This window comes from Limanda limanda, chromosome 5 (genome assembly GCF_963576545.1).
Source record: "Limanda limanda chromosome 5, fLimLim1.1, whole genome shotgun sequence".
NCBI lineage: Eukaryota > Metazoa > Chordata > Actinopteri > Pleuronectiformes > Pleuronectidae > Limanda > Limanda limanda.
This window is the reverse complement of record NC_083640.1, coordinates 21,528,885-21,551,643: the sequence shown is the minus strand read 5'-3', so window position 1 is coordinate 21,551,643 and position 22,759 is coordinate 21,528,885. Positions and strand designations below refer to the sequence as shown.

Here is a 22,759-nt window from a genome sequence, read left to right as displayed (position 1 = left end):
CAGCTTCCCTGTTTTCTTTTGTTTAATACACATTCAAGACGTTTTGTTTAAACAAGTTTCCGAGGTCATAGGGATTGATGATAATGATTTTCAGCTTCCCAGCATAACTCTGACAGTTGGAAAATATAAATGAAGTGATAGTATCAAAATATCTTATTGTTTAGACATTAGTTTGACTCACCTATTCATTTAGAGAAGAACACAACACTTGAGACATTTCTGGCTGTGGTCATGTGCTCGCTCCCGGCTCTCATCATGTGCTTTTCATGAAGCCATTTCAGCACGAAATCTAAAAAATGTTGGTGAAACAAGTTTTTTAAATTGGTGCCACCATCATACAGGAATTCCTCCTGAATCACAACAGTGAATACTGCATATAAGGGGGGAATATTTATACATACATTTTGCTATGGTATCTATATTACTGTAACAGTCACACCTAGTTCAAGCAAAGAAAACACTCAATGCAAGCTCATCATCCTGGCGTTTCACCTTTTTATGATAATCAGACAGCTACATATTAAAATTCAGTGCATTAGAAATAATCAATTGTCAATATAGTTGACATTGTAGATTTTTTCCCCAATTATTATTATGTGACATTGACGTTTCATGCATATGTAATGAATTTCCAAATCGATGCTCTGGTCCTGAGAATATTTCCGTGCACGGCCATTTAAATATCTATAATGGATTATGAAGAGCAGGATTTCACAAACCTATTAAGGAATATTGATATTCTGTCTGTATTGTTCTGTATTCTTGTGTTGGTAAACAAGAAGTAAAAAAAATCCCTTCCCCCTTTTGTCAAAGAGGCAGATACATACTTTTTAAAAATTCATCTTGCAAGTATTTACAAAATAATTTTTAGAAGTGTTATGTTTTGCATCATACTTTAACAAAATGCATCACGTTACCTTCTGCCAAGGATGTTACATCAATTCCAGGGTATTTTATTTTGTGCTTTAAAGGAGATCGTGACTAAAGGACTACACAGATGTAGATAATAGTTGAATTCTGCAATTTGAATGGCTTCATAGATGATATATAAATTTGTAAATAAGTGAATTGATGGTGGATGATTGATCAGAAATGTTCTTTAACCATTGTAACGGACAAAGTTGTTGAAAATTTCAGTGTGACTTTTGTTTTGAAATCTGACGCACTATCTCCTTCCTGGCCGTTCTTACTCACCCTCGACAGGTGGCAGACCTCCAGATGGCTTTTTGAATGTTACATCCGATAGACCACTTGCTCTTATCGCCAGGAATTAGTTCAGAAGTTGTCGGCGTGTATCACGTAGTTAGTTACACTGCCAGCTAAGTAATGTGGTGCAGCATGTCCCACCCTGCACAGCTTATGGAGCTCAGCACAGGCTGAATCTTGCCTGACCCATCTCTAATCAATATGCTACATTAATCAGAAACAAATGTGCTTGGTTTCCTAAGAAATGTTTGCACATGTTTTGGCATTTATGATGAAAATAGATAATTTAGTAGAATGGAAGCCTTATCAATGAGTCATTATTAAGTCTTGCACCATAACAGGATGCAAATATATGTTGAAATAACTGTGGGAGAGCAGGAAATCTTTAATAACCACAAGAACCCACTGTAATTCATCAGAGGAATTTACGTTCATCTTCTTCTATTTGCCAAGGGGGTCGAGTTTTTATGCACTGAAATCTAGAATGTCTTAAATAAATCAAATATTTGTCAATGTTGTAATTAGTGTGAAATTAATTTTAATTCATTGGCTTCCTAATAATACACGTGGGTTGGTGTGGCTGAGTGTAGTGTTCAGAGTAGCAGTCTGCTGGCGTTGCTGTGTTTGAACCGTTTCAGATCCCTGCTCGTTCATAGAAATAAGCTTCACCTAACTGGGACAGTGATTCTATTTCCAGTGGCTGGTGCACTCACTTGACTTTGCAGAAAGTGCCATGATAACTTTTGATCAAACTGTGTTGGGAACAGTCCAAGACGGAAGTGGCTCGTCAACCACTGTCCTCTGTCCCATTTTGCACATGGTGAACTTGCAGGTCTTGGCACTCATTGGGTGGTGGCTGTGCTCAATGACTCATGTGGTGCCCAGTGTCTGAAACTTTCGTCAAACGTCTGGCACATGGTGTGTGTGTCACTGAGGCCTCTGACGCTGGTGTCTCGAAATTCCCTGGTGGCCGCTGATTGGTTGTGTGGAGGATGAGGCCCAGGTAAGGGCCAATCAATGGACCTTAAGAAGGAAACAACAGTGTGAGCAACTCTGTTACCAAATGGCTCCAACTGACTTGTAAAGATCACCCTTACAATACCTTCCACTTGCGTCATTACTGAGTGGAAACGTCTAATTATTGCCAGCTCATTTAGAATGATCAGAAGGTTGAAAGTTTTACATTAGTCACCAACAGGAATGTGATATTTAGTTTTTTAAGTTTTTATTTATTTCATTTTATATACATTTTTGTGTTCATTTCTTAAACAGGAGTTTAAATGTTGCCAGTAGAAGCTTCCATGTTGTTGTTTTTTGGAGAGATCATTACATTGTTAGATAAAATCCAAAAGGAGACTTTTCGTATTAAACGCTTTATTTAATAAGGAAATCTAACTGACATCATGATCTCTTTGGCTGGAGAACACAACAGAATAAATGGAAACTGAGATAAGACACACAACAAGCACATCCAGCCGCACACAAACAGCATCAGAGCATGTGTTTAAAAAGGTCCAGGATTAAAGGTTTATGTTTCTGTGGGTTTGGCTGCAGAATGCTGTCATGTTCAGTTAAAATCTGCACTATTTAAAGGGAAGGATCATATTTAACTTGCAGCTCTTTTTTGAGAAGGGACAAGGTCGAACACAACAAGATAATGAAACAACGACTTGCTGTGAACAGGGTGCAAAAGCATTTCTCATGACGAAGGTCTGTTTCTCACTTGAAGTGGAGTTTTCTCACAACTCTGATATGAAAACTCTGATCTAGTCACAAGCGTGTGGTGCTATTGTGTATAATATAATACCAGATGTCTGTTTCGTTGAATGTCTTTACTACACAAGTCGTGATGCGTCCCGAATCCGATGCACGTCCTCTCCTCCCTCAGCTTGTTTTTAATGTCGCAGAAAAGAAAAAGTAAGAGCTGGTGATATTAAGAAGCTTGCAGGGGGGCGCATGTGTGCTCCACTCAGCTGGTCCGCACACACTGATGCTCACGACTAACGTGATGCGATGCTTCCCTGTTGCGTTGGCTTGCCCTTTTGTTTTTAACATACCTCATCGTTGGAACAAGCTCCGGTCAGTGATGAATCATGGGGAGGGCAGCCTGTGAGCTATAACCTCTCTTAGTCTTTTCGTCTAGATTGAATCGTTAGTAGTAAGCATTCAGACCCAGCAGACAATCAATAACGGATTGCTGCAGCCCCGTCAAGTGATTCAGCAGATGTCTGTATTCTTCGGGGGGGTGGCTTTTGCCTTAAGAGAGTTAAGTAATGTTGCAAAATTAGAAGTGAGCCAATTTCATCTTCCTCCTTCTCTCTGCAGAATAATCATTAAGAGAACTTCCAAAAGGGCTCATTGCCAGTCTTGTAAAGATGAGATCATTGTGCAATGTCAAATAATTCTGAAATAGGGACTAATGAAAACTGCAAATCGAGTGCAGTCAGCGTTTCAAACAGACATTTCCGCTTGACTTTTGCTAATTTGCCATCACAACATTTCAGATGCCAAATGAAGATGAATGTGTTCGAAACCGTTTTTGCATAAATATTTCTGATGCAGAATTTAAACACAGCATCAGACAGAGAAACCAGCTCAGTTTTTCGAGCAGATTTAATTGAACATTTATATTATGAGAGGAAGGGAGAGATTCAGATGTTAAACAACGACACATGCAGCTGCCTGGATCTGGAAACTGTGTTTGTTCATTTAGTAAAATGCATTTTAAAACCCGCATAGGTCTGATTTATGTGAAAATATTTGTCCTATTGCTGAGTTCAAACTCTCTCTCTCTCTCTCTCTCTCTCTCTCTCTCTCTCTCTCTCTCTCTCTCTCTCTCTCTCTCTCTCTCTCTCTCTCTCTCTCTCTCTCTCTCTCTCTCTCTCTCTCTCTCTCTCTCTCTCTCTCTCTCTCTCTCTCTCTCTCTCTCTCTCTCTCTCTCTCTCTCTCTCTCTCTCTCTCTCTCTCTCTCTGTGTGTGCTGAGTGAGCAGACGAGACTGATGGAGGTACTGAGGGGGAGGACGGGATGAACAGCAGGAAAGCAGACAGGCGGAGTGGGAGGGGGTCAGGTGGCGTGACTTTTTACTCCGCAGCTCGCTGACCTTGACAATGGAGCCACAGCCATGACTCGGATGGCTCTCTCCGATAGCGTCTGTGAAACTCTCTCTCTCTCTCTCTCTCTCTCTCTCTCTCTCTCTCTCTCTCTCTCTCTCTCTCTCTCTCTCTCTCTCTCTCTCTCTCTCTCTCTCTCTCTCTCTCTGTCTCTGTCTCTGTCTCTGTCTCTCTCTCTCTCTCTCTCTCTCTCTCTCTGCGTCGCTGTCTGTTTCTCTTTCTCACTGTCTCTCTTCCCCTCTTTCCCTTTTTCTACCTTCCCCTCTCTCGTAGCCCGCTTGCTGTGGCTGCCAAAACGCACCACCACCACCACCTCTCTGCTGCAGCTCACCCCCCTCTTACCTCACGTCTGCTCTTTTTCCAGACAAGCGGGTTTAAAAAGTCAACTGCGTATTGAGCCGTCTAGACTGAAGCCGGTCAGCAACCAGCCCTCCCCAACCCCCGGCGCCCCTCCCCAACCCCCTGACTTGTGAGTTGCTGGCTACAGTGGAAAAACGGATGAGGAGCAGGTGACCTTGCTGAGCTCTGGCCCTCATTTATAAAGTGCCAAATGGCTCTACGGCCACATTATTCAAACACACCGAGCACAAGGGCTGGAACCAAGCTGAAGCTGGCCCTGGGTATGTCCACTGTAGGGAGAGGTGTTATCTCACTGGTATAATCTGCAAAATACATCATAAATAATATTGCAATAATAATATCCGATGCATATAGTACCACTTCTAGAGATATCGTTCTTTTTTCACACAATGTTCCCGACGGTGCTTTACTCTTTAAATATAATTCAGATGAGTCAGTCCAGTGCTTCTCTTTTTCTTTACAAAGTGTCGGCCTTTAAAACGAGGGGCGCATTCCGTCCAGATCAGTAACGTGCAGGTGCCTGTGCCAGATCGAGCTTCCTACTCTGCTGCCTGTTTCTCTTTTGATGTTCAGTTTTATGAGTAATTTTTAACTTCCTGTTTTGGACGCCAGTAGCAACTAACTCATTAACCTTACACATGCTTGTTATGCTTGTGTTGTTTTACACTGGCCAAATAAATCTTTTGGTTTAGGGGACATGCAGAATGATCAGCAGACAGGAACTGCAGAGGACCAGTCCGTGGCATCGCACAGCTCTCAGATTTCTGCTCCCCGCTGTCAGTTGATGAGGTGCACTGTATTACACCCTGAAGTGTGACATTCCATGTAAAGCAGCACGTGACGGTTTGTTAAGAGGTGTCTCCAGCCAGTGGCCCTTACCAGACAGTCGTTTGGATGACGGCGTTGACAGCTTTATTTGCCAACGTTAGCTCTTACAATTTTTTAAATGCCAGTCTGCCTTTTTAATCTTGTTTTACATTACATGCCGTCGCTCTTCATTCTGTGATTTAATCATTTAACTATGTCTCTTTATATGGAGATATTTGACAAAATTTCAGCCCAACAAATTCAGTAAGGTTCGCAGGTCCTGGGTGAATGTGGGTAATATCACATGTATAATCAGTGTTCCTTGTTTGTGTATGATGTTTAATGAAAAGGGATTGTTGAAACCGAGTCTCCCGTCCCACAGTCTGTGATCAGCGTGAAACACTCTGTGTTTCCTAAACAGCAGAAAAATGTTTCCATGGAGGCTGGGCAGTGAGCTACACCTTTGCATTTTTGGAAGTGGAACAAAATGCCTAACTCCTGGTTGGAGGAAATTCAAGGAAGGAAAGAAAATAGAAAAATGTTTCGAAAAAAAACTGAAAAGGGCTTGTGACTGTCAGTCGCCCAATTATTAAGTTTTATTTCACCGCAAGCAGCAATGATAAGCCTCTAAGCAGCTTGCAAACATTTGGATACCACATGCATGAATTGTTAAATCCTTGGCAAGTGAGATTACCAATTTGCAGTGAACCATTGTCAGTGTTGACTGGTTGTGGCAAGAATCTTTGGTTTTGTAGGATGAACATGTAATTTATTTAGATTTCTTTCAAGTTTGGATGGTGAAATGTTTAGTAATTTAGATTTTTTTGTAATAAACCGCTGTCACTTGAATCAATCTGCACCAGATGTGAGCGACCAAGCAATATCCAGACATCTGCATTTTGGGAGCGTCTAGGAGCAGAATATTTCGTAGTGAAGGCTCAGTGATTTCAGAGATTATTTAAATGATAGAAAAGAAGGAGAAGACCGTAGAGAAAAAATGGAGTAGAATTAAGAGATTAAACCTGTGAAAGAATTTTGACTTTAGGCCAAGACATTTTTAAGATAATTGTGAAACGTTTACTTCATCATTAAGGCGCCACCTTGAGGCCAATGGTTACACAAATTACACTTATTACACAGACAAAAAATGGGCGCGTAATAAGTGTAATTTGCAAACCACCTGCTGATTTCTGTGAATTTTATCGTTTTAGCTGCACAACACTTAAAGCTGAGAAAAACAAGAAAGAAAGATGAAAACAAGTCCGTTAGGGTCCCCGGACGCTTTCCTGCTTGGACGCTTTCAAAGAAAAATCTGTACACAGACAGCGTGTGGGGCAACATGTTGGACTCAGGATATATTGTTGTTCAGGTGGTAGAACGATCATCTTGTAATTGTAAAGTTCCAGGTTCAATCACCCTCCTCCAAAGAGCATGTTGACGTGTCCTTGAGCAAGACACTTAACTGCTCCTGACGCTCTGCCAATCATTGAATGTATGTGTGTGTGTTTAAGTGGGTAAATGCGACGTACATTGCAAAGTGCTTTAAGTAGTACAGACTAGAAAAAGCGCTGTGTAAACGCAGTCAATTTACCATGTAATTATATTTCCATGCATCTTTTTAGGTGGCCCTGATGTGGAGCTACACTCCGCAGGATGTTTTAAATCCAGATGTTTTAGCTTGTAAATATATCGGACTCTTTCATAAATGCCGGGCCACTTTTAGTTGTGTACTGTTGCATAGGTTTCCAAGCACCTATTAACCTCTGTTTGCACGTGTGCTGTGTGAGTGAGTGATTACACACACACAAAAAAGACTGCTGACCCTCCCTGCCAGAGGAGATCTCACAGATGTGTACCCAGTGCTCTGTCCATCCCACCTTGGACGATGAGGCTTGACAAACCAGTCAAGCTGCACATATTGATTACCTCTGGAGAATGTGTGCTAAGCGCAATATGTGAAGCTACTTAGAAACTTCTTGTCTCTTTGATGGTCCATCTCTCTCACATCTTTGTCAATCCTGCTAGTGCAGCCGTCCCGCCCACCTTCATCTCAGTTTTCTTTCCTTTTCCCACCCATACAGCCTTTCTCATCCTGTCATCCCTGGGCTGGTGGGCTGGTGGTCCGTCCCTTTGGGAGGTTAAGGGGCACCGTGGGTGAGAGGGCAGTCGGCAGGTTGTGTGGGCACCACGCTCGCCTTTTCCCACAGCCAGCGTCAAATTATGCTGAACTCTGACCCCAGCGGGTCCTCACTCTCAAAATCGGTGTGGAACTCAATTCAGCTATGCAGACCCTATTCAGGGCTGGACTTTCCATTGGAGGAGAAAAGAATCCCCCCATCCCAATTGTAGTCAGTGCCCTCCCTTTGTCTAGTGGTCAAGCGGGGTCGGACGACCGGCCGCCACTAGCCAGGACAAGACTTCCGAAAAGCCTATTCAGCATGTGATTTGACCCCCAGGTTCCATTGCTGACTCACAGGGATCAAACGCTGGGAATCTCTGGGGGTTTTCTTCCATGGAGATTTTCATCCATTGAAACTTACCCTTTAGACAAAACTCAAAATGACTAATGTTGTTTGAGTTTCATCCTGGCTCTACAGAGGTGACTATGGAAGACTTCTGTTTCAGTCTCTTTTGTTCTTCCCCTCTGAAATACCTCATTTTCAATGGTCGTTATTGGGTTTATGCATAATTAGCTGAAAAGGAAAGAGCACATGGGGCAGCTTTCCTCCCTGGTATGAAAGTGTTTGTTGGTGCTGTGGCAGCTGTTGCTTGGGCTGAGCCACAGTGTTGGCTGTACACCTCTGATTTCCTGGTAATGATTAAAACCAGTCAGGAGCAGTTTTCTAACAGAAGGAATTAATAGTGCATAAAAATAAACACACTTTCTTAAGTATATCAAATCTCATTTTTGATGCTGAGGACCTGGAGCCCCGTAACTATGCACACAGTTTTTTTAACAAAGAAACCGCTGATGTGTGGATTTAAATTAACTTTTGCAGAGTGATTGAGACTAAATTAGAGACAGACTCGAAACAGCTGGAAAAGGTGCGTGTAATGTGTGTTTTATGTTCTGACCGAACGAGCTGTGGTTTCGTTGTTTACTTTGTGTTCTTATTAGTGCGTTTGTTTCCTGAGCCGTTGTCTGCGCTCGTTCCATCTACTGTGAGGAACCTTTGTGTGATTTATTTACAGAACACAAACAAATATGTGTACTTGCGCAGACACATGAAGAAGCCATGTGAAGATGTGGTCATGATTACGAAGAGGCGAAGGTATGCAAGGCAGAAAGACAATAAAACCCAGGAACCTTGAATTTCAAATATGATGCTCCCATGGTGTGTGCGTGTGTGTATGTTTTTCTGGGTCTGTTTGTCCATGTGAGAGAGGTGTGCGTGTGCGTGCGTACGTGTGTGCACAGACTCCAACTTGACGCATGGTTTAAATCTTTTGCAGAGGGGGACCACTTTGATTGTAATGCCGCGTGCTGTGTGCTAAAGCAGGGGCCTGCTGCAGCTTTCAAGCTGGTCAACTGTCAGGACTGGAGCGTGAAAGGGGGGCCTCCGAGTGAAAGGGGTGGAGGGTCCCACTAGGGGGGTCTTGGAGGAGGAGGGGTGGCTTGTGACAGACCTCCTGGGCTTTGAGGGCCCTCTGTGTGGGCTGCTTCAGCGAGGCGGCCCTCTTCAGAAGAAGACGAGAATGAGGGCGGGCTCAAGGGAAGGTGCTGGCATATTGGCCCCCGCAGCAGAGACCACGGGCAGGACGCCAGCCCCCCCGTTCAAGTCCCACAAACCAGATGTTCCTGGTCAGGGAGCTCTTGGCCTTTAATAAATTGAGTTACTGTAAATCTGTTATAAGGCAAGGCAAACATGGGCACCCCTCCCGCCCCCTACACTCATATCCCAGATATTCTGCCCTCAGACTTTTCTCGGTGTCCTACAGGTCAACCCCTGGGGGAGGGGCCATGTCCCGGCTCCTGAACCTGCCAGTCATTTCCTACACTACATGAGAGGACGGATGTTTTTCTTCCTCTTTACCCCCAACGCGCACCCTGACTATTGAAAATGTAATTCATGAACACTTCTTGACTGTAACTTTACCAGGTTTCTGAGTAAAATATGAGGGACCTCACCCAAAGAGAAATATATATTGAGAAGTTAGGACATAACAGAAACTAAGGGCTTTAATAATCATCTTAAGGCAAATGAGCCCAATTCCCAGGATCCAGTAGCTCATCTGTTTCTTGACTATTCTGATATCTGATCTAGTTGAGCAGGGAGAATTGTTTAAAATACTTATCACAATACTGATGAAGATATTTGCTAATATCAAATAATCAAACTGATATTTGTTTGCTCAATTATTTGGGAGAACATTAAAAAAGCAAAGTAAACGTGCTCAATGTCCAAATGAGAATATTCCTGAGCACATCTTTAAAACTAAAAAAAAAAAAAAAGTTGCCTATATGGAAAGGACATTATCACCGTGTAGGCTGTTAAGTGCAATAGCATTGTTCGGAGGAGCACACTAAAAGGGTTGGCAAGAATGTCCCCTGTGCAGTCTTGCTTAGATTTACAGCGCCTCTGAGGATGGCTCTGATCTGGCAGTGGTCAGTTGGCTTTGAAGAGAATTGTTCCGCAAGTGAATCACTTTGAACCTGCACTGCGCTGAGCCTCGGGGAGACCCATGGTCCCACATGAGTGGAACAGGACAGTAAATCTAAAAGCCGCTCACTTCTTGCACTGTGACATGGGGACTTAAGTCTTAACTTGCTACCTCCAGAATCCCCTGGTCCAACAGTTCTCCAGCAATGGCTCGGTTCCAGGGTGGCTTCAATGTTTTTATGGGCTTGCTAGTTCTTGGACGCATCCAAAGCAAATTAACTGAAAGTTATTTTCCCTGCTACTTCTCTCAGTGCTTGAACTTTAGGTTTATAGTCCTTGTATTACTTGTGTCGTCAGGGCTTCTTTGGAATTAAGAAAAGCATTTTTCATCAAATCGCTTTCCGCACGGTCTGCTTGGGACTTTGCAGTCGTGTGCATCTGCGAACCACCACAATTACCTAATTGTGGAAGGAGCTGCAATAACAAAATTTAAACCATTGATGTCTTCAACTGGGCCAAGTGTGCAACAGTCCTGCCTGAGGATTGGCCCGTTGGTCTTTGGTACCGCACTTCCTTTTCGGCCTCCCTCAAAAATGCACCAGCCGCAACAGAGCCAATCAGTTTATAAGATATCAAGAGTGGGAAAGCAACAACAACACTGTACAAATGGAAACCACAAATCAGCTTTTCCAGCTTTTTCTGACTTCAAGCACCCACTGTAGTTTTGAATAACAATGAAAACTTCCTTAAAGACGAAAGCACAAGTACAGATGTGAGTAGGTGTGGACACGGGATGAGGCTGCATTTAGCCTGAGCTCCATGGGGTCTTAGTCCTCACTTCATGCAACTTATATTTGTTGACATTTTTACTTTTGACTTTATTATCAATGTATCAAGAGACAGAGAGATAACATGGCCAAACAGAAGGGGTGTAACATCCGGGGCCATCAGGACACTCCCTTCATCTAATACTTCCCCCCACAAGGTGATCAGGTTGTTGTTTTGCTTGTTTAAGGCTTGCAGATAGTTATCTCCGCCGTGGTCCATTGCCCAAGGTGTTACAACCTCTTCTAAATAGGCTTCTAGTTTTTACTTACTGCCCAGTGGGCTGTTTCATTTGACACCTTCCACGGTTTGTGGTGGTGCAATGTTTGTTTTTTCACAGGCTTCCCAACTCTTCCCCTCATGGGGACCTCCAGGCTTTCTCATGTCTTTAAGGCTCTTTAGGTAAGCCGGAAAAGCAAACAGAGCCATATCTATTATATGGTAAGTGGATCTCACATTACCCCTCCCATTTCAATGCAGTCGCCAGTGTGGTCCACTTTTCAAGTGACTGATATCTTCACAGGGGCCAACATGTCAGGAACTGGTGTAATTGATTGTCTTGGATATTTGAGTATGCCACTTTCCTTATTTCAGAGCTCCCCTAATGCTTCCCTCTCCAGTTATATAGCTTACTCATGTGGTGAGATTTTGACACGACAGTGATGTGTGATAGACGTTTGGCCATGTTGGGAAAAGGCAACAGAGGCCATATCTGCCATTTTTTGAGTCACTCTTATTTTAAAGCTTAAAATATTAAAATATGACATAATATAAGGAATTCCCCTCTAGAATACCTAATACCTGGAAATTATATATTTTGACCACATTCTCCTGCTTCACCATAGGTCACTGTGCACATGTGCTTTCAATCCAAATAAAAACCTTGAGGCTGAACTCATTAGTTCTCCAATGAGTTTATTATTTATCTTTGGCCCACATAAAAGTTTTGATAGTTGCCTGCAGTCAATGTTTGAGGGATCGCTTATCTGTTCAATCACTTATTTTTATCAGTTTCTCTTAATGCTTTGGCTTTTCAAAACATCGCTAAAAGGCAAAAGCTTCTCAAGTGAACATTTCCTGTTCTTCTCTTTATGATCACATTACTTCAACAGGAAGAGATTATTAGTATTATTTGATATCATTAAATTTAGTTTTGATATTTTTCTCAGACTTTTGGAACCTGAGGCTACTGCAAGAGCCAGACTCGACAGAAAAAACTCGCCCCCCGATGAGAAATTGAGAGCTGACAGCACAGGTCATTTAACTTTCTTTCACGATACTGATCTGTGGCAGGAGTGCATCCAGTAAACCTGCGTCTGGCTTTGCTGTTAACCTCTGCAAGAATGCTAAAACTAACTTTAGAGTTCCCAAATACGTGTGCATTGCGCAAGACCATCGAACCGCAGCAAGTCTTTTATCAGAAAGATCCTGAACATGTTAACTGAGTGCACTGTGTTGCCTTGGACCGGTGCCATCACTCTCCTAGGAAAGGAACGTAATCTGAGTTACTCAGCACAAACTCTTCGGCAAAAAAAAACATGAGAAACAGACGGGAAATTCACCAAATAATGACATTGTTCCATGACCATTACAACTTCAAAATTATGCTAAAGGTGGGTCAAATAGACAGACAAATTAATAAAACTACAATTCAATATCATATGAAATGTAGATGCTCAACGAAAGCAGGCTCAAACTGGTAGAAAAGGGTCAGTGATATGTTGTGTATGTCATATGTTTTCATCAAGTCAATTTCTATTATAACAACCTCACCTCTACTATTCTATTCTATCTGCCGCTGTCTGCATGAAATCTCCCAGAAAAATATTGACGCGCTTTAAGGCACAAAGGAAGTGGGTCTGCCTCTGTGCAGCCAAAACAAAAAGAGGATAGTGCTTTTGTTCGCCCAGTAGATGTCGATAGAATTTCCCAGGTAACAGAAATTACGTAAAACAACTTTCTTCTTAATTGTTTCTTTATCAGCAAAAGAAAAAGACAGAGAGTGATAGAAACGGAGTTGTTTACACTGACCCATTGGTGCTGTGTTTGTCCCAGGACTCGCGATGGCTACAGAGAGCTCTGGAACTTGAGGGTTCAAAACTGTTGTTCAGTTGGCAATATTTCTATCAGAATGGTCAGTAACAGAATTTGCCTTCTGATTTATTCATCATCGCATTGAGAGTGGGGGTCCTAGTTCAAATATGTATTTTCATGGTTGCGATGCCAACTGTTATATTATTAGAAAATGCTAGAAGGGAAAAGTTGCTCTGTTTCTACTCAATATAAATGTTGAAAAGATGCATGCTGGGATTGGATGCTGCTCAAACTATGAGCCTAATTAGAAATAAAACAAGCAGGTTGTAGAAATATTTATTTTTAAGATTTTTAAGATTGATTTTCTTTTAACTTTTTGTTTTTCAGTAGCCTAAAAAAAGACTTAAGCGCAGAAGAACACCTGCTTTCTAGTTTGAATGCTCACATTTATTTTTAGACTGACCACCTCTGCATAACAGGGGTATAAATTTGTCTGGGGGTCTTCTTCTATATTCTCAGCCGCCAACATCACGCACATCCTTGACTAGAATTTGGCTCTTACTCCGTCTTCTTTTCTCTCTCTCTCTCTCTTCCAGTCAGTGTGTTTTGAGTGTTTTTGCCTCCCTGGTACGTTGACTCGGTCAGGAGGCCAGAGCCCGGCTGCTGGTGGCGGGACATCCTCCTGACGTGACATGATGCCAACAGTGACCATCACATTTTGTAATCTGGCATAGGGTTAGGGAGCACATGCTATGCGTGCCCATCTGCTGCTTTAAGGAACCTGAACTAGTGCCAGGGTTGGAGCTTAAGCTTAGCTGACTAAATGTCCAGCCACTCCCTGCAGACACTGGGTCACAACTTGTCAAACCCTAATGATGCACCTTCAATGAAAATACTTATTTTTCTATCTCATTATACCCGAAAGGTAATTGCTGAATTGTCTCTTTTAATCAGCATATGAAATTTAAGACGATAGTTGGAAAACCATGAGTCAATAAGTCTTTCAGTCCTTTTGTATTTCCGATAGCGATTAGTGAATTGTACCTAGAAATTCCTTCATATAAACAGTCCCAGCCTGAAAGACTTCTCCACAATAGCTCCTGATAGACTAATCGGTTGAAACGATTTACATTTACGTTTTATGTAAATAAATTGTTTATTTTCTTAATATAAGTTCTATATATTTTATATCATTTATTTATAATAAAGTTTATAGTTAAAATGTAAAATACATTTCTTTGTCATAAATGTCTGATAACGACATTTGAGGACTCATTATATATAATAATATATATATATATATACACACACACACACACACACATCGGTATAGGACGTTTTTAAACTCCCTAATATCTTCATATTATTGGCATCTGCCCCAAAAATCCATATTGGTCGGCCTCCAATGGAGAAGGCATTTGTTATCATGATTAATATTTCTCACCACTGATCTACAGGAATTCACACAGTAAAACTATGTTGCTACAATGCCGGCTCTCCCTGCGGCACTTGGCTTGGCAGCAGTCGTACACACTTACCAAGCCTCCTGCATAATTCTGCACATATGTGGAGTATATCAGATCTTGAATTAAACCTAAACGGATGCACTTTTACTTTAGTTTTTCCTTTTAGGGTTTGTTAATCTGCCAAAACATACAAACCGGTAACAATGGCTGTTTTAGGTCTGTAGGAGGCATTGATCCGTCCTCCACCTTACACAAATTAGTTATAAATTTAGTTTATCTCTTACTCTTAAAACAGGATGAGATATACTTATCTTTAATAAGAATACTTATAATATCCAGGCCAAGCTTTAGTTCTCAGTCCCTCTGTACAAATAGTCATTGTAACTATTTAGGCCTGTTGCCAAAGGGGTCGGCTTTCCTGAGGTTTATGACTCTCCCCTCAACAGTAAACCCCAGTGGCTGACATGGCTGGATTCCAGCAGTGGGAATACAGTCGACACAGACACAGGTGACTCCAGATTTTTTGACACCCTTCTGCATCTATAAGCCGCTGTCTCCTGTATGCACAAGGTTAGGCCCCTGGTCTGTATGACCTAGAAGAAGCTAGACTCATCCTAGGAGCCATCTGGCAACCCAAGTCTTGTGTGGCTTACCCTTCCCACTGCCTCACGCAATTCCTTAAGCAAGCATAAGTGTGCTTAGGAGGACTTAATCTCAGAGAAACTGGTTTGGGCCACACTGTCGACTGCCCGTGTGGATGCACCCGACCGCCGGGTCACGGGGTTCCTTCCGCCGTGTTACACTGCGACACGGTTTTCCGGGATGTGTCCCGTCCGCCTGTTGTGTTATTAAAACCGTTGGATTGGATCTTCTCTGTGCGTGAAATGCAGCACGTATAACGGTGTTCATACCACCGAGGTGTTCAGTAGAGTATGTGTGGAATTCTGTGGTAAATCATGTGTTTATCACGAGTGCACAACTGTAAAGCTGCACTCAAAACCTAATAAGTCGTCTGGTCTGGTGGGGGAGATCTCTGTCTGTTGCCTAGAAGGAGGCATTAGCCACACGTTGAGATGCCCCTGGGTGTGTTCCGCTGGCCTGTGAGGCCGAGAGGGAAGTGAGAGAAGGAGGCTGTCTGCACTTGCACAGAGGTCACTGCTGCCCTTCTGCCTGTCTGCCAGTGCAGGGGCCAGAGTCTTCCAGAAGAGGGCCTTGGCCACAGGCGGACGAGTGAGCCAGCCAGCCAGACAGGCAGCCAGCCGCATCGTCTGCAGTCTAGGTCTGGGGCTCGAGCCTGGGCTAGGGCAGCTCAAGTTACCCAGACAGATTTGTTAACACTGTTTGGGTCCGCTCAGCTTTCGAGCCCGGCCGCTGAGCCCAACGCGGCTGAGGTGACTTAATCTGTCATTAAACTCACATTACACCCGGACAGAGACTCGGCTCAGGGGGGCAGAGACGGCGCTCACTCTCCCACTCGCTGGCATGGCTGGCTGGATTTGAGCAGACACAAAGAGTACCCCCCCTCCTCCTTCTCCTCCTCCTCCTCCTCCCCATCCTCTTCATGCCACACACCATGGCACAGCTAGACAGCGCAGCACGGTCTAGACAAAAGCAATTTCACTTGAAGTTGAAAAGTCATTTGACTGTGTGACAGGCACCTGTGTGGGTTTGCTGGTGTTTACAGGGAGTGTGCCTCCATTTGTCTGGTTGTGTTGCTTTTCGGAATACACAGCGTTGATCTGTTCAGTCAGGTCTGTTGTATATTTGCATAAATATATGGAAATGCTATCTGAGCGCTAAAGAGATTGTGATTAATATCATATGTTATCTATAGAGTGATGTGTCTGTTCTTCCACCTCCGCTGTTTGTTTTCTTTAACAAACGCTCAATGTGAAAACCGCACAATTTTTATTGTCAAGGTCTTTGAATTCTTAAGATCTTGCACAGAATGTTTTTCAATCTACTTCCTGATCATTTGGTAATAATTTGCTGGTCGTGTTCCTGGATTCATCTGATTGACATGCATTGCATTTCTTTAGAAGCACAGCACATGTGTGATTGTGAAACTTACTAAAGTAATGAATAAAATAAACAGAAAAGGAACATTGTGTTTATTGCATCACTGACATTGGTCCTGACATCGTTCAGTCCCGATCAGACGAGCAGGAGGCGACGGCTGAACCTCGTCCACGTCGGCCGAACCAAACTGCTTCCATTTCCCTCACATCTGAAATTCTCACAACCTGCAGAACCTTCAGGAGTTTTTGTTTTCACCGAGCAGCTGGTTCTGGTCTCCCCCCCCCCCCCACCACCACCACCCAAAACTTCACCACACCCCCACTGATGAAAACATGAACTTTATAATCAGTTGCCAACGTATTTCTCAAAGGGAAACTGTTTAATTTCATGTAGTGTCATATTTATTTTCCTGTGTTTGGTTTTCCTGTCTGTACCTTTGTGTGTAAACTGATTGTGTATTTGTTACTCTGTGAAGAAAACATTTTGTGCATGGAAAACTACTTGAACAGCGACAGGGATGATACACGAGGACCCTCCTTTTTTCCCTTTTTTTAATGTTCTTGGCTTCTCAGGACAAAGTGTGTTCTCTGAAAACTTAAATGCAACATGTGAACCAGGAGTTTTCTGGTTGTCTCTCTGAATTATTAGATGGTTGTTGACCTAAAATGCTTCAAAAGCTTTACCGTGTTTTCAACACTGCTCAGAAAGCACAAGATTATAGGTGAGGACTTAAAACAACTGATGTTTGTTGGAGATCTGAATGTACATGGTGGTGTAATAGCACATGGACATTCACTGAAAACTGGATCTATTATCAGGATGAATTCCCTCAGACGACCTCTGTCCGTGGTTTGTTTGGTTCTTCAGTGAGAACACGCACAAGCTACGACAGTTTCCCTGAAACTTGGTGGAAGGATGGCTCATGGAAAAGAACTCATTGGATTTTGGCTCTGGACAATGATGCAGATCCAGTGATTTCTTTTGTTTTTCACTTACTCATGCATTCCAGAACATTTACACCAATTTCCCAGGAAGTAATTTATGGATCTTGATGACCCGACCCCATATTCAGGGGACTGATCTTAAACTTAAACATCTGTATCTAGCAGAGTAACATGTGGTTTCATACGGTAACTGTTGGGCCTTGGCAGAGGTTTGATATCCACTGAGCACCGATCTAGTCACTAAATGTGATCCTGTCTAAATTTCTGGAGTGCCCCTGAATATTTGAACTGATCACTTTTCTTTGTGTTTGCCGAACAGATCAAGAAATACTTTGAGCTGGAGCCGCTGGCCCGAGGGAAACGCTGGATCCTGGACGGCTGCTCCACCGACGGCATGGAGGCGGTGAAGGAGAGCTTCAGTCAGTTCATTAGTCTGCTGGAGGACAAAGACACTGAGCCTGCAAGGATATGATGCTAACGCTGCTAATGCAGAGACATTAGTAGCCACCGGCTAACAAACGCCACATCCTGCTGGCGCCCACGGTCACACACTCATGCACAGACACAACCATGTACACAGGAAAGCACCGCGGATGTGGGCCACTCTGCCGGAGATGTATATTCTATGTTATCCTCCCTTCACTGCGGCCTCACGGTTTTAAATTGGAAGAGTGTGCGACGGCCGGGCGCGACACAACCTGAGAGGAGAGCTGCCGCCGAATCCACCCGACGTCAAGTCAAGAAAAGTCCTCGAACTTTTCCACAAATGGAAATATTGTTTACTGCTGTCTGTGCCATTGTGATTAAGTGGCATCTGGGACCTTTGTCATTCCTTGTAGTCAATATCAATGAACACTAACACACACACACACACTGTCACACACGTAGCGGGGGCCAGGTTCTCTGTAGATATGTTTAAAGTCTCCACTAATTCCTCTCCAGAATGTGTGTGTGGACACGGTTGCTTCTCTGTCCTGTGTGACGTGCTGTGTGAGCTCAGGTGTGCGTCTCCTGGGACTCAGTCCAACAAATGTGGTGTCGGGTCGGGGGGGCGTAGTGCGAAGCCTTGTGTTATGTACGGTAGTTACATATCGATGTGTTGTCACGCCATAACCGCGTATCTAATCTGAATAGTGTAGTCTGAGTATCTCATGGAGTATTATGTACCTGCAGAGGAGTATCTGCTGTGTACTCTCCTGTTCGCCAAACACGAGTCCGACTCCTCACGGGACTCGGTGCCCGCTGACGTCATGGAGACCAGAGTCTGAATGCTTTTTATAAATGTGCAGCGTAGGGTCTATTTTATAGCTCTGTATGTTAACCTGATCACATGTTTTATATCTCTCACCACACTTATGAATTCTTTCAAATCAAAAGACCAAAATCAAATAGAAGCCGCAGCGATGATTCACCGGCTGCGAAATGAGACGGATTTCGATTCAGTGTTTAGAAAATATTTCATGTTAGTGTTTTCTACTTTATTTTTTTTCTCTCCTGAGTTTGACATGATCCCTCTCAACACTGACCCCCACCCCCCCCCCCCCCCCCGTCAGGCTGGAAGACAAACTATCAATCAGCCGCAGCAACAGCTGCATCTGACAAGTCCCTGTCCGACAGCCTAATGCCTTCCAACTGTCTGTGAAGACCCCTCCCTGTCTGCTGGTGAGCGTGCCTCCCCCCCACCCCCCCCACCTCATCCCCAGCCCGCTCCAACCAACTCCCGCGCTCCGACTTACTGCTCGGGGGGGGGGGGTTCCGTCTTCAGGCCTCATGTGGTCTCCAAACATCTCAGATGGGTCCTGTTCATTGTGCCACAGGTGTGTGGCTGTTCCCAGGACGATCACTCCTCCTCCTCCTCCTCCTCCTCCTCCTCCTCCTCCTCCTCCTCCTCCTGCATTCATTTCAGTTTCTGTTGTTTTCTTCAGTGTTTCATGAGGATTTTTGATTTAATACTTTTTTTTTGTACAATAAAAATGAAAGTGTTGCATTCTTTTGATCGAATGCAAAATGAATCTATGAGACCATGAGGGATTCTACCGATGTTAGACTCTGCATATCATCCTCTGACAAACACACAGGTTGGAAAACATTCATTTTCTGTTTGCTTGTGTTTTTTCAATCATGACTTTTGTCTAAAATGACAATTAAAGTTTTAAAACTAAAATATCGTCTCAGTTGTTATTCACATGTTCAAATCTTGCAGAGACACACGTATTTCTCCGTGTCACAGTGAATGTCTCTTTCCTTTTTTATATGTAAATAGAATATCGTACAGTGCAGGATATTGTGTGTATTCACAGAACAGCGACTGAACAGTGTAACTTGTGTTTGTTGTGTGTCACCTGTGTGTGAGTGTGGACGTTGCTTCAGACTAGGTATGAATGTGTTTCTAGGTTTTTGTTCTCAGTAAGTTCCCCCCCCCCCCTTGGTGTCTCTGTGTGAAACGTGTGATGAGTCCAGTGTCGGCCGTCGTCTCTGGAAACATTTTCTGCACAATGTCTGTGATTTGTGATTTAAGGTGACCTGAGGAAATCTGAGACGCTGGGAGATAATAGAGGAAACGCAGATGATCCAGTGGAGGTCGAGTCAAAGGTTGTTTTGGGGGGGGGGGGGGCGTTGTTTTGTTTTTTTCGCTCAAAGTCAAAGTGGAGCAGCTGAAGAAAGTTTGGAGTGGAAAGTTAACTGAGTGAGACAGGAGTTCCTGATAAATATCCCCGACTCCGTGCTACCTCTGCCTCCCCTTTTCTTCTCCTCCTGCCCTTCTTCCCTCTCTTTCAAATTAACCGTGTGGCTTTAATACAATGTGTGTCATGCAGGTTGCCCGGGCGACTCTTTGATCCTGTTTTCCAGTCTCTGCCTCTGGGGCAGACGTGCTTCTCCTCAGTCTGCTGCACACCAGCTCTGGAAGCTGCTGCAGCTCTGAGACAAACCATGGACTGCTGCGCTTGTCTCACTCCCCTTTTCTTTTTCTTTTTTCTCTTCCTGTCGCTCTCACTTTCTCTCTGTTTTCTATCTTCCTCTCCTTACTGTTTTCTCTCTCTCTCTCTCTCTCTGGCTGGTTCTCTCCATTTCTCTGTCTCTCCCTTGCTCGCTCTGCTTCCCTTTGGTCACGCCGAGGCAGCCCTCCCTCAGCATGGGCATCCAGAGTGCCCAGGGGAAGGGAAGAGGCCAGAACCTCAGCGAAGCAGCCCTCCCAGGAGGAAAGAGGGAGAAACGGGGGTCCTCTCTCTCTCCTCCTCACTCTCTCTTTCTGTCTGTGCCGTTGATTTCATTCCTGCGAGGGAGATGCAGTCCGTCCTTTCCTCCCACCACACTCAACCTTTACCTGCTCTACCTGTAGAACTGCTGGTGTCTGGCTGCAGAGTTTTTTTTTTCCTCTCGTTCTTGTTGCCGTGTGTCTCACAGACAAGAAGCTGCAAAGTTATCTTGTTGATACTGTGTGGTAATCCAGTCCAGACTTCTCTAATCAGTCGTCTCACGGTTGCTTTACCGAGAAACAGTAGAGCCGACCTGATGTTTACTGTGATGGATACGGTGTCTGTAGAAAGCTCAAGTCTGAGCAAGTCGATTTTCATAATTGACTGAAGTGAACGGTAATGAATGGCTGCCCGGAAGGCAGGGAAGACAGCTCTAATCTCAAATCTGAGAAACTATGACAAGCCTAATTGTTGGCAGTGATATAAAGTGAAGGTGTGATTTGTAACAAAGGGATGAAACATGAAAAAAATGCAATTTGGAGAAGGAAGCTGAACTGGGAGCCCGCAGCGGAGAGAAGACCTGCCAACAACAATCTGAGGTGGAAAGCTACCGTCTCCATCGTGGTGACGTTTGACTTTTTGCATTAAAGTCACTATCAGTAGACTTTTCACTTACGGCTCGGTTGCACATCAAAGTTTATGAACACAGGAAAATCTGCAGATAGTTGTGGATTGGATTCAAACTTTCAAGGCTGTAAATCAACACTCGTAGAACGTAAAGAATGAAAGAAGCCAGATGGGATTGAGATATTATCCTCACACTTTTCTTTTCTCCTGAGATACAGGTAACCATAAGCTGTTTGATGTTAATATAAAGTAATATACAGTATTTGATGAATCCACATACAGTCTGTTTGCTAAGAACAATGCTCACAAACAGTGAAGTAGGAGCAGTCGCAAGTCAAACATGTTATCTGACAGATGTGAGGAGGATTTCTAAATTAGAACATTTGCAGTTTTAGCTGTTCAGACTACAAATCAGTAAATAATCTAAAATTCTTACTGTTTTTGTTTTAACTCATAAAGTTAAATCTTCTGGGAATTTTATTGACAGACTTAAAAATTGAATTGGCCCTTTCCCTTGAGAATCATTAAGGAAAAGGCTATTTATATTATATTATTATATTTTGGCATGTTGGATATGATTATAAGGACAACGTGTGTCACTCTCAGTATAACGAATCACCAGATGAAAAACAAATCCCAATGACACAAAACAAAAAGAGCTTTGTGAAATGCAAATGCACGACCTGACGGGGAACCTAACTTCTGTTTACAAGACAAACAAAAAGCCGACGTGTTTTCTTAAACTCTGCAAAGAATGCCCATTTCTCTCTGTCCAGTGTGTGTGGCAGCATTTCTGCTGATAAGACCCTGCTAGGAGGTGGAACAGATGTTGCCCAGATCTCCATGTGGGCCTCGTACCCCTGCTCTGCCTCCCACAGCCGGTGCCCCACGCGGGACACCCCACATTCCCTCACAGCGAGGGGCTGCTCTCCTCCTCAGGACCCTCAGACAGTGACACAGCACAGGGATCAGCCGTGATGCTGCTTTCACTCAGGTTACGTGTGTGTGTGTGTGTGTGTGTGTGTGTGTGTGTGACAGAGAGATAAGAGTCAGGTAGTAGACTGGACCTCATCAGGAGGTGTTTCCTCTTTGTTTTAACAATCTCCTTCACGACTCCCACACACTCCTTTAAAAAACAAATAGGAATGTTGGAACGGGTTAAAGTGACGTAGGTTCGAGAGGAGATCTTCCCCGGACCAAATAATCAGCCTCAGATAAGTGAGACGATTATTTCAAGGAGTTGACATTTGAACCGGTGTCTCTCTCTATTTAATTTTATTTAGATCAACCAGCAAACTGAAGGCGTGAGAGAGCTGGTGCAACTGGCTGACGACCAACAAGGTCCAGTAACAATCCAGTAAAAATATCTGTGACTTTTATTAAGGCCTGATGGGGCCTCAGTCCTTCTCAGCACAGCAAATAAAATCGTCCCCTTCATCAACAGTCTGGTCCCTTAACAGAAACCTACAGAAGTGTGTGTGTGTGTGTTGAGATTCCTCCGAGCTGTCGTCCCTCCCTCTGAATCCTTCCTGTCTGGCACGTGAACCTGCAGGTTTGTGGT

The 22,759-nt window shown here is 43.6% G+C and overlaps 1 protein-coding gene across 1 annotated transcript in view; it reads left to right on the top strand.

Moving 5' to 3' along the window:
* The window catches only part of LOC133002230 (ADP-ribosylation factor-like protein 15), an 89,023-nt gene extending 70,125 nt beyond the window's left edge, over positions 1–18,898 (top strand). Inside the window, exon 5 of the mRNA XM_061071995.1 lies at positions 17,694–18,898. Within this exon, the coding sequence (XP_060927978.1) occupies positions 17,694–17,846 (153 nt within the window). The 3' untranslated portion in view covers positions 17,847–18,898. The remainder of the gene's footprint in view (positions 1–17,693) is intronic.
* The last annotated feature ends 3,861 nt before the right edge of the window (positions 18,899–22,759 follow it).